This window comes from Colletes latitarsis, chromosome 7, assembly GCF_051014445.1.
Source record: "Colletes latitarsis isolate SP2378_abdomen chromosome 7, iyColLati1, whole genome shotgun sequence".
NCBI lineage: Eukaryota > Metazoa > Arthropoda > Insecta > Hymenoptera > Colletidae > Colletes > Colletes latitarsis.
In genome coordinates this window covers 22,887,010-22,905,056 of record NC_135140.1, presented here as the reverse complement: position 1 = coordinate 22,905,056, position 18,047 = coordinate 22,887,010, and the positions used below count along the sequence as shown (strand labels likewise).

The window sequence follows — 18,047 nt, the reverse complement described above, 5'->3', positions numbered from 1 at the left end:
ACGACGGTTCATGAAACGTAACGATACGCTTTTACTAAAGGTGGCGACACTATAGCGTTACTATACCACGGAAACCCTGGATCTTGAATTCTTGCCACTCTAAAAGAAAATTACCAGCCCAGATACTCAATCAAAATCTTTTCTTCTTTGAGCAGACATTTTTATTGGTGCTTAAACTGGTGTCTTTCCCCTAGAATTATAAAATTAATTCTCTCTGGTTAATATGTAACGTCATAGGTGAAATCGTTCCTAACCTGCATACGTTAACCTGTCAAAATTGTTTAAACCGTAATTTCCGTTAGGTAAGTTATTTATTTTCTAAAAATTTATTCATTTTCAACGAGTTTATCCGATTATTCGTTTACGTACCACAATACGCATGATACAGATTCGTACATAAACACAAAGTGGATCTCGATCATTCAAGCATTTATTTACATATAATACATCACACGACGTATTTCGTAGGTTTTAAAATCCGTGCCATAAATACTAATATTATAGTTGTGTACGAATGATTGCCTGCATTACGTCTGTATTAATTAAATAATGATAATGTACACTACTGTCACTCAACTATTAACGTTTACACGCATGACAAACATCGACGAGTAAGAACTTTCGTACTGTTCTTTCCTTGTATTAATAACGAATAAACATTATATTGTCAAGGAAATCTGAAGGTATTCGTACAACTTTGAAACATTTGCCTATGTATGTATGTCAGAAATATGCAGTGCACGATACATTGTACGTTTTAGAAAAAAAAAGTGTAAATAAAAATAAATTTTAACGCGGTACGAATAATAATATGTACTACAAGTCTGCTATACTATATGTAGAAAAGAGTCGTAGCGCGAGAATCCGATGAAAAAGTTGGATTGCAAGTAAAACTAGCAAACAAATGCATCAAGCTGCTAATGAACCGAACAAATTTGATGCATACATCCGATTTCAAAGAGGTTTAATGTTAATTAAAAAAAAAAAAAAAAAAAAGTCGCTGGAACGGTTCTGAATGAATTTTATCCGCCCCAAGGGTAGAAGGTGGATTTGACGAAACGAACGAGTCCACGGAATTTCTGGGGTTTTCTTCTGATCTTTTTGTTGCGTACTTCACGCCGTTGCGCCCTCTTGCTAGGTGTTGACATTACCCTGCAATAGACGATAAACTCGAGATCTCGTACATCCATCTCTAATGCACGTACATTACATAAAAAATAGATTGAAATAATAAATAAATAAATAAATAAGAAACATTAAAAGACTCGAAGGAAGAAAAATGCTCTTGACATCAGCATTGATATTACAAACCAATCGTTATCGTCGTCGATAATTTCTTCTTCCGTTGGGTAATCGTTCTCGTTTGTCTCGTTATTTACGTGCACAGGGTTTTCATTTTCGTCTATGGCATTTTCAATGGTTTCTCCGTTGAGAAATTTATCTTGAAAACGTGTAAATAATGTTAATGTTAAAATCGTAATAGCGATAACAAACTCGAAACCTATAATTGATACAGCATACACGTATACATATAATTACCTGCCCTGATCGACGCAAGTTTTAGTAATTTCGATAACCTCGGCGTATCTGATTAGATTAAACATGATGCTAATAATTTTCAAAGAGTTCTAAAACCGCGGTTCATTTCCAATACGCGTCCAACAGCGATACCGATACCGATACTATAGACTTTATGTTGCCATGGTACATGTCACTGACCTTTCAAGTTGCTGAATACACGAGCATCGTTAAGAGTGGGTCTCATAATCGTCATCAGGTATTGCACGCGACTGGGTTTCCGATCGAACGTTTCCTGTGCCCTCTTCCCGCCCCAACTATAAAACGGAATCTTCCATTTAATTGTCCCAATTTTCGACATTTTTTTATCATTGTTTCCATCGTCGAACCTGCCCCGGTTGTCCCGTTCGTTTCGATCGTACATAAAATTGTCCCGTTTCACTCGAGTTAGAACGTTTGACAGAGAGTACGACGGTTTTCCTTGATCGAATGGTACGCGAATGGATTCACGAATGCAGAGGTTCGGTCCGTACAAGCTTACCCTCTTGTCTCCCCACCAGTAAACCCAACGATCCTTCTTCTGAAATAAATCCTGAAATTCCTTCGGCAGAAAATTAGTTTTTAACGATCGTCCGCCTAACTTTTACAACAGCCGAATAATCCTAGGAACAGGCATGTCAAACACGCTGTCCAATCAATTGAATTTTATGGCTGACTACTTTGGAAGATTAAGATTAATTGTTCGAATCGAATCAAGATTTCATACCAAATCTTGACCACTTGGTAATGCAATAAGATAATTTAAATATATCCACGCGTGTTTTAAAATAAATTAAGTTACCGTTTATTAGTTTTAAATAAAAATGAATTGTTTGACGTGCCGCCTGCCTTGGAAGAACTATGAAAACAATGCGACGTATAATAACTCGAGCTCACCTTGCCCTTTGGAGTCAAATCGAGCGACGATTCTGTACCTGTTCTTTTCTTCGCAGCGATATTCATGTTCGAATCGACCCCTAGATCACACTCGATGTTTTTATTGTGTTGCGTTTCATTTTCTAAAATCAAGATGCATCTCTACATTCCTTTCGCGTCAAGTATAATTCAGAAAACCTTAATGTATAAACCCATTGCGGACAGTGTCTGCCACTTTTACATAAAGAGATTCATCGAATTTATATAAAATTCATTTCCTAACGTTTTTAAATTTAAGATACATACGTATTATACATTCGTGTGTCGTATATGTAGAAATGTATAGTTACCTGCTACAATGGCGTTTGGATCGGGTTCTTTTCTCATTTTTTCTACCTCGAACAACCCCTCTTTCGACACGTTTCTCCCATTTTTAAACTGGTCGATTTCGGGATTTCCGACAACCACGCATATCAAAAGGGAGACAATTGGTAGAGACGACATCCACATGTCTAAAACAAATCAATCATTTTCAAAGGAATTGATGCAGACGTATTATATTAGGAATATTAAACATGTTACCCGCGTACCTACACTACGTAAGCGATGCGTGGCGATGATTCGTGTTTAATATGAAAAACTTTAAACGGTATTCGTAAGATTAAAATTATTTAATCACTCTACGAAACAAGAAACACTTTGTTCTATACCAGTGATCTTTAAATTCATATTAGGAATTTTATAAACTAAATTTGAATTCGAATATAATAAAATTAATACTATGTCCTATTTAAATAAAAAAGAAAAAATGGTAATATTTTCAGTGGTTTCGTAGAAAACAGCTTGTAACGGGTTGCTCGGTTCACCCTGTACCGGACTTGTACTATTAAAATAGAATAATCTCTTGGAAAAATAAAAGAAAAGGGGCACGATATTTCGTCTGATGAAAACAGTGGGTAGTATGCACAATCAGATTTTATGCGAGAACAAAGATATTAACTCTAACTTTGCTGAAAATGGTGATATGGTGCGTGCATCGTAAGCAGACACTGTAATCTTCTTTACGAAAAATAATCTGCTAATTGCACATGCTTCTATTGAAGTCGTATTTATCGTATACCTAGAAAGAAATATACATATTATACGTATAATCGTATACGTGTTTCTACGCGTACACGTGAAAATGGATTCTCGTAGTTTAAATATGTATTGCGTTTAAATGTCAGTAAAGAAAGGAAAGTTACGAAAAAATTATAATATTGCATTTTCTAATATCGAGGCTTTTTTCGTCGATCGATGCTTTTACAATGATAGTAAAACAATGACGTACAACAGAGAGGAAGGCGAAATGCACTTTCGTCAGCATGCGTGTTAAAATTTAGTTATCGAACGCTTTCAAACCTGTCATCGAAGTTCTTGTTTGTTTTCAGACGCCATTTATGTTTACGGCCTTATCCCCGATACTGGAAATCTTTTTTCCAAAAACGCGTATTCCACGACCTCTGTCGCTTTTTCTATAATACGTTGCAAGTTCAAAACAATTTCAAATAATTTATTTGGAACGAAAGCTGTACGATTCTAGGTAAAAAATTAAAATTATCGTTTTTATCGTTCGTTAGTTATTGTACTCGAAACAAGAAATGCTTTAAATATTCATTTCGGTTTGCTTCTTCTTACAAGTAGTAAAGGTTCGCGATGCGGATCCAACTCTCTAAACGATCACTTAATTTCATGTTAATGTCACGCCGTAGAGAAACGTTTTGTACAACTAGAGTGTCAAAAAAGAGTGTCCTAATTTCTTATCGAAGATAACGATTAAAAATTAGCATCGATAATTTTGTCCATGTTCACCGGATGTTCATCGACATATGTATATTTGTTTCGTAAAGACTGTTCATGTAACGTAACAGGACTATCGTAAAAACTAGAGAAAATTCTCGTCTAACAAGCAAAAATGTTGCCCAGAGATTAACCTTAACTTGTCACCAATCACTGGCAACTGGCAACTGGTAACAACGTTCGTTTGCCTATGTTAAGTGCGTGTTGCGCTCACCTTCGATGGAGCCTTTTTCGATGGAGCACAACGATCGTTCTCGCGACGCAACGATTACGATCACTCGAATAAGTCGATAAAATTGTATTTTCACCGATATGCGATAAACATAGCACAAGCTTCGGAGTAAAATAAGTTATACAATGACCAGGAACGATACGCGTCGCTCTTCTTATACCCGGCACGCGGTTCCGCCAGCGCGCTCTCCGATTGGTCCAAAAAGTCAACCCCTGCTCTGTTAACCGTCTCTTTCACGCTTACCATCATTGCTCGGCGGTGTCTCAATGTCTTTGTCGCTCGGTTTCTCCGCGTTTACAACCCTCTCCATTTCGAATCTTCATCCCTACTTCCCTGCTGCTACAGCCATTTTTGTTTCTGTATTTTTACCGCGGTAATCGTTGCATATTTCATCGGGACACACGAGCTTTTCTCTTCATTTATTTATTTATTATGCATACCGATAATCAGATTGGAAACCGTTTTAAAATTTTTTAAATGTATCCTCTATCCTCTATCCTCTTTTCTAATTTCTCAGACAACTCCAACCACTTGAACATTGTATCCAACATTTATCAAACTTTTTAACGTTATCTAACATTGCCATTTGGTAGTATACTTTTACGAAATAATAATATGCCGCGAGCTTGATTATTTTACATAATCGATAGAAATTTATGGTTCGAAAGAATATGTATATCAGTCTATGTATACACGATATCGAATCAGTCTCGAATTATTTAATCTTCACTTTTTGCATAAATATATAAGAGCGAAAATTAAATTCTAGAATCTAGATAATTGGTGATCGCGGTATGTTCGTCGTTGGATTACTTTATGTCGATATTAAAATTAATATTGGAAATTTTTCAAAGATAGTTTTCTTTTCAAATGCAAAGGATGGATTATCCGATCGAAACAACGATTCGACGCGTATGTACATATTCCAGGTGTATTTTAGCAGATTTTTGTTAGTTGACATTTTCAAAGTACAATTTTTTAAGTAAGAAAACATTTTTAAAATTAAGAAAAGAAACGAATATGCGGGAAAAATGGGGGTAGCATATGCGCGTAAAGGTTAAAAATGTGTTACTTCGCGTCCTAAAAGATTATCGCACGTTGCCATCGTAAATTTTCGTTCCATGCAACGTAATATTTCAGGTTTGATATTTAACAAAATACTTAAAGACGTTACTATCTTTCTAGCTTCTAATTACTAGTATGCAAGTATTATGTACACGAGTATTATTTTTCCAAAGTAACGGTAATAAGAGCACAATTTACAGAGTCGTTGTTTCTTGTTGTCAGACTCTCGTGACAACAACTCTCTAATTCCGTCAAGCCGATTTTCCGTTGTCTCTTAATACGAGGTAATTATCAACGAGTAGATGGTGTATATGTATGCTCGTTTAAGTATGGAGGAATAATGACTTTTCTTATTGCTGCAAAGCGAATAGAATAGCTAGCTGGAAACGCGACTCTAGGGAGAAAACTCTTTTCCAAAGATTGTTCGTTCCAATCGACTCTTGAGGTCGTTGTAACTTGGAAGGTTTCCTCGTTAAAATACATTGGGATGTATAATACGATACTACGTAGAAGAAAAGTAACGGTAGAGTTAGAAATACAGTTAACAAAAATCGTTACCACTGTCGGTTCTATGAAATTATCCAAGTAAATGATAATACTCGAATGAGTAATAATACACTTGTTGTTTCACGGACGCGCCACGGCATATGGATAAGAAATTACCAAAACGTGATTGGTTCTTGTAAATCATCGAGTAGTTGGACGACAGGGTTCAAGTTATTCACATATTCGTCGAAACAAAATAAATTTTACAGATTTATCCAAGGTGTTAATTTGCAAAAAAAACGAGATACTCTGTTTCCTTTGTGCATCGCAAACGGTACGCATAATCGTAAGAATTTTACAGTGTGTGAAAGTCGTGCTTAATGCTCAGACTTCTTACGTAATCCAGTCAAGTAAAAATCGACCGAGCACACGTAATTATATTCGATGTCTTTCGTTCGACTAACTTTTCCAAACGAATAGAAAATTAGTACAGTGGAACAGAATGTAGGAACACGCAATCGTATTTAAGCAGTCCTCGAAGAAGGATCGAACTTCCTTTGTCGTGTTTTATTTGGAACAAAAGTATACGCAATGCACGAGTAGAAGAACTAAAGTTTATTCTTTTCTATGATATTTTCTCTTTACCGTTTAAATATTTAGCATTATTTTCAGATAAGGAACCGTTTTCACCGCATATTTAAAAGAAAAACTATTGAAAATGGTGAGATAACGCTCTCTACATATAACCGAAGAATGCGTGCATTAAGTTATGATATTTGTTAAAACGATGGCATTCTTGCTTTTTACTTGTCCGTAGAAATTCCGATTTCTAGGCGATGGAGATTGCCCCGATTGGCTCTTAGCAGAAATCAACACTTTGTCCCGCATGGTACGAGCTTTAATCTATTCTACGTATAGTTTCGATTCATTTTACAAAAACGAACAAGCGTATAGTACAGTTTCACAGTTGTTTTCTTTGTTCCTAGACATCTATAAAAATCAACATATTGGGTCAAACGGTTGCACAATATCTTATAAAAGGAGAACTTGACGTAAGTGAAAATCCATCATTTATTTTCTATGGTGAAAGACAAATAAAATACAACAAATGATGGCATAATAAAGAAAACTATAAATAAAGCATGTCTCGCGTACTACGTAAACGTAAGCGTAGAATTGTTCGATAATTTTTCCCGTGCTTCCATGTTTGCAGGAAGAAACAATAAAAAAAATTACTCAAGATGCTAAAGTTGGTAAGAAGAAGAAAGTTTATTCCTTTAAAATTAGCTACACGGCACGTTCTTTCTATTCTATTCTATTGTTCGTTTTGTTCCCTAATCGCAAAGAATTGGACGATGCAAAGGCTATGATAGCGGCTCTTGAATTAATTTTCTCGTCATCTGCTCGATATGGGGTTTCTGCCGCTAATCTAAGCAGCGAGCTACAACAACTCGGTCTACCTCGAGAACATAGTGCTACGATCGCTGGATTGTATACAGATTATCGCCTTCAAATCACAGTTGCTCTGTCTTCGCAATCTTTGAGGGGTAATTACGATCTAAATTCCATTCGAATATCGCTAAAGTTCTTTCGTTTTAACAAAATAAAAGAATCCGCGTTAAAAAATTTGTTCAGTCAGCCGATTATCATCGATCGAAGTATTGAGTGGCGATAGTTTATCGCCATTTTCTACGGTGTCTCTCAAGTTGAAGAAATTAGACGGCAGCGGGGAAAATTCTACTATCAATATCTCCAAGGATGACGTTCAAGTTCTTTTAACAGGTGAGAATTTGCTCGGCAAATATCAATAACTATACGTTTATATTTAATATTCGTTAATTGTTTGTCCTCCGTTCCCAGAATTACGGAAGGCCAAGTCATTAATGGAGAACCTATAGGCACCTTATATCCAGAATATGTATCCGTATATTATACACTGCAGTTTATCAAATAAAACAATAACACAGCCATGTATACTGTGAAATAGCTAATAGTTTGTCTTTTAGTTGAAACACATGTTAGTAGTGTTAAACTTGCTATCATATTGGTTTACCAATGATGAATCGGGAATAAAAAAAAAATTTACTATATTATTTTTGACTGACGTAGTAACTATCGTTTAGAGGACAAACGTCCGAAATTGCTAGTGCTAAAAATGGTAGGCTATAAAAGGGTTCTATAATCTTTATGTTATAATGTATATTTATTATATTATCATTTTTGTCATATAGCATAACATTGTTATTTCTATAATAATAATAATAATAATAATAATAATAATAATAATAATAATAATAATAATCATAGCACCATGAACACTCCACAGTAAGTATTTTAATTCGTTATTCGAAAAACGCGACGCGCCGATGCGCTTCAAGGGGTGAGAACCGCGACTTGAATAATATAATCGTGAAAGACTGCAGTCGCTTATGTTTGTGGTGCAATCTCGTTAAGGACAGAGGACCCGCCTGTGAATGACTAGATGACATTTTAACATTAGGAAACGATATTTTCTGACTAGAACCTTGGCGTACCCGATAGTTAACATATCTCTGATCTATCGTGCCTTAGAATGTAGATTGCTTTGATTCGAGAACACCGACTTATTCGATCGGGTCTAAAATTAGTTGAAAAATGTTTGGATTTTGGAAAACATAGGACACGAACGTCAAGACCGAACGAGAACATTTACCCCGTTAAATTCGAGAGTCAGATACGTGTTTAATTGGAAAGAAATATCAGCCGGCTTTTTAAATAGATTTTCAAATGAAATCCTATCACCGTTCTCACACCCGATAAGCACCGCGATTTAGGGGTTCGTACAGGTGTCGAGGCTCACATTTCGTAATTCTTTATCGTTATTTCTTTTTTGCACAATTAAGTTTCTTTCTATTTTCTTTTGCCCTTGCATCCGTATTACATATGCATATACATATACATGTACATATTTATATAAATATAGACACATATATATGTATATTTATTTGTGTATGCGTGTGTGTGTATATATATATTTTATTCATCTCACCTTCATATTTGTTCTAAACTGTCTTAGTGAAAGCTCGTTCTCAATATATTATACTCTTCCTTCGTTCAATTTAAATTCGTCTCTTATTTTTCACAAACTCGTCGACGTGTGCCTTCGATCGTTCATTACGTATCGATAATTAGTTTATTCATTTATTTATGCCTTTCGTATCCGTTAAATTCGATTTCATAATTTTAACATCCTACCTAAATAGCTGGTCTTTATTACTTGTCAATAAATAATACATAAATACATAGGTACATGCTTCGTCGTCATCACACATTTACTTTCCTAACTTTGCATTTACGAGTAATGAAATTTTCTCTCGTTAATAATCGTCTCGTAATGATAGCGACGGTGGCGTTGTTGGTCGCGAAAAGAACAGCAGCAACAACAGTAACAGCAATAGTAATAGTAATGGTGGTACCAATATTAACGACGATGATAATGATAATACGATGGTTATATCGGCGGTGAGAATAACGATGACCAATTCTACTACCACTAATGGTAATAATAATAATAATAATAATCATCGAGATATTAAATATTAGTCACCACGTTTCAGAAGAAATACCGTAAAACCGTTTTCAGTTTTCGATGTTACCGTTATACATGTTTAAACCCAGGGCCAGCATCATCGTTATCATCATCATCATCGTTGTTAAAAGTATCGTAACATCATTGTCTCTCGTTCTCGTAGAACTTTGTCCGGTATTGATCGTTGGTCAACAAAACGTGTATTTTGTGTAACGAAGAGACATGTACGTAAGTAGAAAAATCTGAATAAATTAAAATTTCTCTGCTACGAGACTGAACAGCGACGACGCGTCCCTTAACGAGGACCGTCGTCTCGTCTCGTCTCGTCTCGTCTCGTCTCTCTCGCGCGCGATAACAACGACCAATGAAATATTTAATAATTCCTTTAGGAGAAAATATCGAAGCCTGCGCATTCTCAGAAGATATCCGAGGGTAGCGAAATATTCGTTGATCGAACGAACGTTATACACGTCTCGTACGATTCTCATGATCGGTACGACACGACACGACACGACACGACACGACAGGACACCGCGATAGATCGCGCGTTTTGGTCTAATCTGAAAATGGTGCGCGTTTTAAATTCATACCTGTCTCATTGTTGATTTATTAGAAAGAAAACGATCGGCTTCTAGAGAACGCCTACGAACGGCGGATTGTATGGTTAGGGACGTTTGAAACAACTCTGTTTGAAACGGGTCGTGATTATAGAGGAAAATGGTGCGCGTTTTAAATTCGGTACCTTTCTCATTTTTTAACGTGGCATTCTGATTTACTAGAAACGAGACGATCGGCTTCTAGAAAACGCCTACGAACGGATTGTGTATGGTTAGGGGCGACCAACTCTGTTTGGAACGCGTCGGTTTAAACGGATCGTGATTAAACAGAGATTTTCGCTCCAATAAAATTATCGAACGTGGACTTTGTCCATTGGATGGATATTGTACGAATTTATCGCCGTCCGACACTTAAACTTTCCTCGGTGCGAGAAAAAGAATCCCTTTCGGTAGATCAGCCCTCTGTACGGGCTCGAATAATTTATCGGAATGGAACATTTACATTCGCAATCTTTAACGCATCACTGGTTTGGTTTTCCATCTAAATCTATTCGACTTTTAACGACCATCGAAGCTCATCCTTTAAAACTTACGACTGTGTATTTCTATTCTCTATAGTATAGAAACACTGCATAGATAATTCCTATCTAATACTTGACGATTCATATAGTCGTTTATCTATACTCGAATAGACATTTACCACGAGAAAGTTGACCGTTAATTGCGAATCGGATAATTCGATTAAAATTCGAATCGACCTATTGCCTTCCGAAACATTAAAACAGTCGACGAAGAATCGTGTTTCTTCATCGTCGGTCGTACTTTTTAATCGTTGACACCCTGTATTTCTTCTGTCGTGTACAGCCGTTCATATTATCGACCGTTGCCTAGTTCCTGTCTGCTTCGATATCCCTAGACTCCTTTTCTAGTGACCCACTGACCTGTTAAAGCGGCAACCGCGTCGAAATATAAAAAGGTATTTGTTTCGTCATGTCGAGGAGAGGCTTCGGACGAACGTCTCTGCGTGTTCCCGATCGTCGACGAATACTAATGTCGGAGAGTGGATTCCGTTTATGAAACTGTAATATTCTGCGTCGATTTGTAGGATATATCCGATGCGGTGATCGTGACTAGGCTCTGGAATCGATCGTAGGTTTCGTTTTTGATCTTGCAAACAACGTCGAGCTTCGGATCTTTCACAGCCCTTTGCTTGTTAGGTTTCTCCCTTTATTCCTTGCTCTGGCAGTAACGCGTCCAGACGCATACTCTCTATTCGGCCTTTCCAGGTAACGAGCATCTTTGGAAACGAATTATTTCACCGGATAGACACCGGAGGCTAATTTCTCTTTACCCAGAGGCGAGTTCGTAGATCGTACACGGGCGGGAAGAAGGGATAATTTTACCGTTGCTTTAGTTTTAACGTTTTTCTTTCTTTTTTTTTTTTTTGTAACGCGAGTCGGAGGCAGAAGAACGGTAAATCGAAGGAGCGAGGAAGAATTTGAAGAGATTGGTAGAGTTCGGTTAGCTAAATCTAGGAATAATTCTGGCTAGAATTCGTGCGATAAAGTCTAAGGGTAATTCCTCTGCCCGGTATAAGCTACGAAACTTGACAGACCACGACGATGGGGCATCGCGAACGAATATGGTATAGCCCGTTTGTGGGATTTGTCGAATGGTAGGGACGGCGCGGCGGTTCGCGGCGCCTCGATATTTCATGGAAACGAGTCCAGAAACGAAGCGATGGTGTATTTTCTGGACACCGCTCAGAACTCGACTATTACGGCTGAGCAGGCTGCCAATCCCTAGAATTCGAGTCTGTAGGCACTGCAGCTAGTCTCATGGTCCTGGAGGTTGATGGTGCACCGGGATGCCGACGGCGAGAGGTCGATATGATTCGTAGCGAGAATCTCCTCGTTGTCGGCAACCCAATAGCCCAAAGTGTCCGTATCGTAGGTTGGTATTATGGTCACTTCTAAAAAGGCGTAAAGTTCAAGAGAAGATCCATAAATCGTTTGCAATCGCGAATAAAAAGCACTTACCGAGATCCTTGTCTTCCCAAGTCTTCTTGGCCTCGAGCAAAGCGTCGTATACTTCTCGGCTTGGCTCGGTGCCGCTGAACACGTAATATCTCGCGCGGACTCTCTTGAAGAAATCCAACGACGTGTAGTACGAGTTCCCGTAATGAGGTACGTAAGTCAAGTCCACGTAGACCGGTTGGATCTTGTTCTTCGAGTCTTTGATCTTCTTCTCGTTCTTGGCCGGACTCTCGGAGCGTTTCTTGTTCTTGAGATTTTCGGACAGCACCTTCCGCGCCTGTTTCTTCTCCTTCTTCGGCGTGCTCGGCGTACCTTTGTTGGAAATTTCGTTGGTCACGGGAGCTGGGGAAGGCAGCCTGAGCGGTTCACCCCAGTTCGGTCTGGTTCCGAGTTCGGTCGAGTCCGAGGGCTGCACGGTACTCTTAAAGTTGAACTTTTGCGGCGGTTTAGGAGACGGAAGGCCCAAAGGCGTTCCCCAGCCGTCCAACGGGTCCTTGTTCGAGTCGGGCTTCGCGTCCTCGGTACTTTGGTCCGCGTGCTCGTCGGCCACGTCTTGTCGGACACTGCCGTTCGTGTATCTTGGCGACAACCCTCTGGCGAACGACGACTCGGAGGAATCTTTCGACTCGTTGCGCTTCATCAGAGTCTTAAAGTCAAAGTCCGGTTCGTCGGCGTACTTGTTCGCGGCGTCCGGCTTATCCTCGTATTCCTTCTCTACGGCGAACATTTTCGAGGGATAATCGCCGGGTATCGGAATCGGACCGGTGCTCTTGCGCACGCCGGTCTCGACGTCTTCCTGGAATGTCTTCATGGCGCTGATTTGAGGCGGAACGGCGGGCAGCTCGCCGTAGAAGCTGCTGCTCATCGCAGCCGCGGAGAATCCGACCGACGACGACGCGTCCCCCTTATCGGCGTGCTCCGACATCTCCTGGGTGTCGCTCGCCGAAGAATAGTGCCCTAACTCGGACGATTTCATGCTGCCGATTATGCTGCTGATCGCCGATTCGGCGGCATCTTTGCTAGGCAGATACTCGTCCACCTTCACGTCGACCTTCTCCGCCAACACGACCGTCTCGCCTTTCTCGTTGGTCGTCTCCGTCACTTCCCTGGTCGTGGTCACGATCTCTCCGTCGTCCGAGACCGTCTTTGTCGTCGTGATGATCGTTCTGATCACCTCGCCCGATCGGAAACCTTCCGGCGTTCCCGTCAAAGATCTGCCCTCGGATCTTCTGTCCGGCGTGGATCTTCCGGATCCGGTGCCACTAGCGGCCACGTCGGACACGATGTCCCGAACCAGAGGAGACATCGGCTGTCTATCCTTTTGCTTCGCCTCCGTCGAGACCCAGCCGGTTTCCTCGATCGTTTCTTCTTCTCCCCCTTCTCGTTTCTCAGTGACGAGAGATCCTTTCGTTGCTTCGCTGTCCGACGACTCCTCGGTAATCACAATCTTTTTCGTTCTGGTCGTTATCGTTTCCAGAGCCTCCGGAACAATTTCCTCGGTCGCGATTTCTTTCGCTCTTTCCAATTCCTTCGTCTCGTCGATTTCGACGACCTCGCGTTTTACTACTTTCGTTATCACAACCGGTTCGTCTTGCTCGATGATCTCTCGCTTGATGATCTTTCGAATGGTTTCGGGATCGCCCTGGGCCGGAATTTCTCGCTTCGTGATGGTTTCCGAAATTATCTCGGGCTCTTGTTCGTCCACCACTTCTCGCTTCACTATCTTTTTAATTACGATCACTTCGTCCTCGGGCCGTTCGACTCTTTTCACCATCGTCGTCGACAGTTTGTCCAATTCTGGCTTCGTCAAGTCTTCCGGCTCCCCGATCTTGCTGTCTTTCAGTACGGTGACTATTTGCGTGGATTTAATCTCTGCCGTTTCCACGGGGCACGTGATCGCGCCTTTGTCCGGCGACACGCGTACATCGGACGACTTGCTACCGTCGACCGTCGATTTATCCTCGACTCTTTCCACGGTGGAAGCCGTCGGTTCGGAAGTCGAGTCTGGCGTTCCGTCGCGAGTTATGTCTGGCGTTGATTTCCCTGAGAGCGTCGTGATGTGGGTGGTACGAATTTCAGTCATTCCACCCACGAACGCTTTGTGAAACTGGCTCTCGTAGCTGATTGGGTAGTCGGACATCGACGTGTCCAACTGCTTTCCGCGAGCATCCGGCGAGTATTCGGCCGCTTTGTAACCGTAAGACGATTTCATTCCGTCGTCTGCGAGTTCGTATCGGGGTTCCGGAGACTTCTCGTAACGATAATCGTCCTTCTCGTAACTTTCGTCCGCCCCGTCTTGGTAGATTTCCCCGTCGACCACCAGCTCTCTCGACATTTTCTTCTTCACGATTATTTCTTCGATTATTTCCAAAATAATGTATCGAGGCAACGAGGTTCGAACGATCACCTCCTCCAGAATCTCTTCCGTGATTTTCTTCCCCTTCTTTATGTATTCTTCTTCCAAAAGTTTCTCCATTTCCGTCCTCTTCTCTTCCGAAATCGAGATTTCTTCGTCGATGTGCGGCTCGGAACGAACGGGACTGTCTTGTGTGGATTTGTCGGACGCGATCGGTTCCGAGCTCAAGCTAGGACTTCTCGAACCGCCGCTCGCGTCTTTTCTGTCTCTGTATTGGTGATCCTGCGCCACTGATAGCTCCATGAAACTCTCCTTCGACGCCGTTCGCTTCTCATCTTCTTCGCAAACTTTCTCTACCTCGCTGTCGATTATCGAACTTGCCGCCAGATGATTCTTAACGATCATCTCTTTTACGATGGTTACAAGAATCGTTCGCGACACGTTTTTCAACGCGGAAATTTCGTCGATAACGGCCGACGTAATTTTCTTACCCTTAACAACAAACTCGTCCGTTAAATACTTTTCAATTTCGGATCGTTTCTTGGGATCCTGCATCGCAGCTTCCTCCTCCTCGTCAATGTCTACGATCGATTCTCTGCGTATGGTTCCGCTCGTAGTGATCATTTTTATGATATCCAGTACCACGAACTCTGGCACCGAATAAATCATAACTAATTCCTCTATTACGGCGGTTGTAATCTTCTTTCTCCTACCTACGTATTCATCCAAAATATGTTTCAACACGGCTGTCCTCTTCTCGAATGTCACTTTTACGATGTCCTCTCGCTCGTCTTCTCGATCGATATCGACCCTGCTACTACCGACTCTTGTAGCGCTTGTTGCTTTCTCCGTCTCGTACATAATTCCCAACTCTTTCTCGATCGCTTTCGTAACAGCGACGCTGATTTTTTTCAGCTCCTCTGCGCTCGCCGACGCCTCGGAAGACGAGGACGCTTCCTTTTCTTCGTCCAACGATTTTCCTGCGGTTTTCTCCGTTTCCGCGGAACACGGCTTCTCTTCGAATATACTCGCGGCTCTCGATCTCGTTAAAGGTGTCTTATCTCCTGTATATTGAACGCTCTGCGATCGAGACCTATCGGCCATCTGTGAACTCGATACTTGAACATCTTCTTCCGCGGTTCTCTTTTTCACTTCCTCGAGGGCGGAAACAGGTCCGGGCGACTCGCTGGCGTCCTCGATTTTATCTGGACTCGGCGATTTTGTAGAATCGACGAGCGGAGGCGGCGGCGGCGGTGGCGGCGACGGCGACGGCGACGGCGACGATTCCTTGGATTCTTTCGGAACTTGGCTCACGCTTGGTGATCTCGACTTATCGATCACTTTCTCCGCGGATTCCTTCGAATCCGATCGATTTTCATCGCTAGGCACTTTCGGTTCTCCTAGATCGCTAGTCTGGCTCGGAGATTTCGTACGATCTACTACGGGTTCTTCGTGAACGCTCGCTTCGCTGGCCGATTTTGATTTATCAACACCTTTCGTATCGACGTCTCTTAGATCGATTTCGTCGCCAGGGATGCTCGGTGACTTGGAACGATCCGTCGCGTCTTTGAACTCGCTGGTAATACTGGTCGCACTCGGCGATCTCGACGTGTCTTTCATACCTAACGTTTCCTCGGAAACACCGGGAACGCTGATCACGCTAGCGGATCTAGCCTTATCCTCTACGTGTTTTAGATCGGACTTGTCGCTGTCGCCACTAGGAGGCTTCGAACGGTCGAGCGTATCCTTGGAATCGCTCGGAGACGTTACGCTGCCCGATCTAGACTTGTCGGTTTCTTTTAAATCCGATGACTTGGATCGATCTTGTTTCAACTCCGCGGAAACGGCTGTCACGCTGGGGGATCTAGACTTATCGATTGCTTCTTCATCGACGTCCGTTAAATCGACCTTCTCGCTAGTAATGCTCGGTGATTTTGAACGATTTTTATCGACGGCAGAGCTTGTTATACTCGACTTATCGGCTGCTGTTTCCTCGGCGATTTTCAAATCAGGTTTCTCGGGGGTAGTACTTGGCGACTTTGAACGATCCGTAGATTCTTTTAAATCCTCGGGAACGCTTATCACGCTAGATGATCTCGATTTCCCGATCGTCACTTCGTCGACGTCCTTGATGTCAGGCTTTTCGCTGGAAACGCTAGGCGATTTCGAACGAGCCAGAGTATCTTTCGAGTCACTGGCAGGACTAGTTATACTCGGTGACTTGGAATGGGCCAGAGTTTCTTTCGAGTCGCTGGCAGGACTAGGTGATTTCGATTTCTCTACTTTATCGTAAACGTCCATTAAATCGGGTTTCTCGGTAGTGGTACTCTTTCCCTCGATATCTGTTAATTCGGATTTTTCAACGCTCGGTGACTTTGAATGATCCACGACGGATTTAGACTCTCCGGAAATGCTTGTCACGCTAGGCGATCTAGATTTATCAAACGTCTTTGCGTCGACGTCTGCCAAGTGTAGTTTGTCGTCAGCAACGCTCGATGATTTCGGATGATCCAGCGATCTCGACTCGTCGAGTTTATCGGTAATGCTAGAAGATTTCGCATCTTTTGATTCCCCATAAACCACACTGGCCACACTGGCTGATCTAGACTTCTCTGGCTGATCTTCGACCTGATCTGACTTTTCCTCGGTGATGCTTGCCGATTTCTCTCGATCTATCGCGTCTCTCGACTTATCGATTAATTTCTCATCGACTTGGTTGAAATCGGACTTTTCGGTAGCGGTGCTCGGGGTCTTGGAACGATCCAGCAGAGGTTCCTTCGATTCGCCGAGAACGCTCGATACGCTAGGTGATCTAGACTTGTCGATTATTTTTTCATCCACGTCTTTTAAGTCGGGTTTCTCCTCGGTAGTGCTTGGTGTCTTTGAACGGTCCAACGCATCTTTCGCATCTCGAGTAACGCTTGTTACGCTAGGTGATCTAGACTTATCGACTGCTTTATCATCGTCCGCATCTTTCAAGTCGGGTTTTTCTTCGGTGGTGCTCGGTGTCTTCGAACGATCTAGAGTTTCTTTTGATTCTCCAGCAACGCTTATCACGCTAGGCGATCTTGATTTTTCAACTGGTTGTTCGTCGACATCGGTTACGTCGGGTTTCTCCTCGGTGGTGCTCGGTGTCTTTGATCGATCTAGAGTTACTTTCGATTCTCCAGGAACGCTTGTTACGCTAGGTGATCTAGATTTATCGTCCACGTCTTTCAAATCGGGTTTCTCTTCGGTGGTACTCGGTGTCTTTGAAGCAATCGGTGTTTCCTTAGTGTCGCCGGTAGGGCTTGCGGTAGGAGATCTGGACTTGTCGACTTCTTTCAAATCGGGTTTCTCTTCGGTGGTACTCGGTGTCTTTGAAGCAATCGGTGTTTCCTTAGTGTCACCGGTAGGGCTTGCGGTAGGAGATCTGGACTTGTCGACTTCTTTTAAATCGGGCTTTTCCTCGGTGGTGCTCGGTGTCTTTGAACGA

General features: G+C 41.7%; 3 protein-coding genes across 7 annotated transcripts in view; 1 reads left to right on the top strand and 2 right to left on the bottom strand.

Annotated features, from left to right (window-relative positions):
- Positions 1–221: 221 nt before the first annotated feature.
- On the top strand, positions 222–8,046 carry LOC143343944 (COMM domain-containing protein 4). Of its 2 annotated transcripts, none has more exons than XM_076769379.1 (8): positions 222–306; positions 6,733–6,776; positions 6,873–6,944; positions 7,042–7,107; positions 7,269–7,308; positions 7,402–7,602; positions 7,691–7,837; positions 7,916–8,046. In XM_076769379.1, the coding sequence occupies exons 2-8, from the start codon at positions 6,774–6,776 to the stop codon at positions 7,951–7,953; spliced, it is 567 nt and encodes a 188-aa protein (XP_076625494.1). In that variant the 5' UTR covers positions 222–306; positions 6,733–6,773; the 3' UTR covers positions 7,954–8,046. The 2 variants fall into 2 exon arrangements, with proteins under 2 accessions (XP_076625494.1, XP_076625493.1); XM_076769378.1 differs by having other exon boundaries at positions 238–302; positions 6,728–6,776.
- Positions 415–4,814, bottom strand: LOC143343943 (uncharacterized). Of its 2 annotated transcripts, XM_076769377.1 has the most exons (7): positions 4,487–4,814; positions 2,784–2,945; positions 2,455–2,576; positions 1,908–2,119; positions 1,720–1,835; positions 1,312–1,441; positions 415–1,152 (listed from the first exon to the last, which is right to left on the bottom strand). In XM_076769377.1, the coding sequence occupies exons 2-7, from the start codon at positions 2,941–2,943 to the stop codon at positions 1,023–1,025; spliced, it is 870 nt and encodes a 289-aa protein (XP_076625492.1). In that variant the 5' UTR covers positions 2,944–2,945; positions 4,487–4,814; the 3' UTR covers positions 415–1,022. The 2 variants fall into 2 exon arrangements, with proteins under 2 accessions (XP_076625492.1, XP_076625491.1); XM_076769376.1 differs by having other exon boundaries at positions 1,720–2,119.
- Positions 8,047–8,239: 193 nt separating the features above from the next.
- The window catches only part of LOC143343942 (uncharacterized), a 34,097-nt gene continuing 24,289 nt past the window's right edge, over positions 8,240–18,047 (bottom strand). The window contains exons 8-10 of one of the 3 annotated variants that reach the window (XR_013080035.1): positions 12,220–17,760; positions 10,366–12,152; positions 8,240–10,213 (exon numbers count right to left, since the gene is read on the bottom strand). Coding sequence is in view for 2 of the 3 variants with exons in the window: in XM_076769373.1 (XP_076625488.1) it covers positions 11,983–12,152; positions 12,220–17,760 (5,711 nt within the window). In the remaining variant the exon portion in view is untranslated. Of the gene's footprint in view, positions 12,153–12,219; positions 17,761–18,047 lie in introns of all 3 variants that reach the window. The other 2 variants (XM_076769374.1, XM_076769373.1) reach the window with 2 other exon arrangements.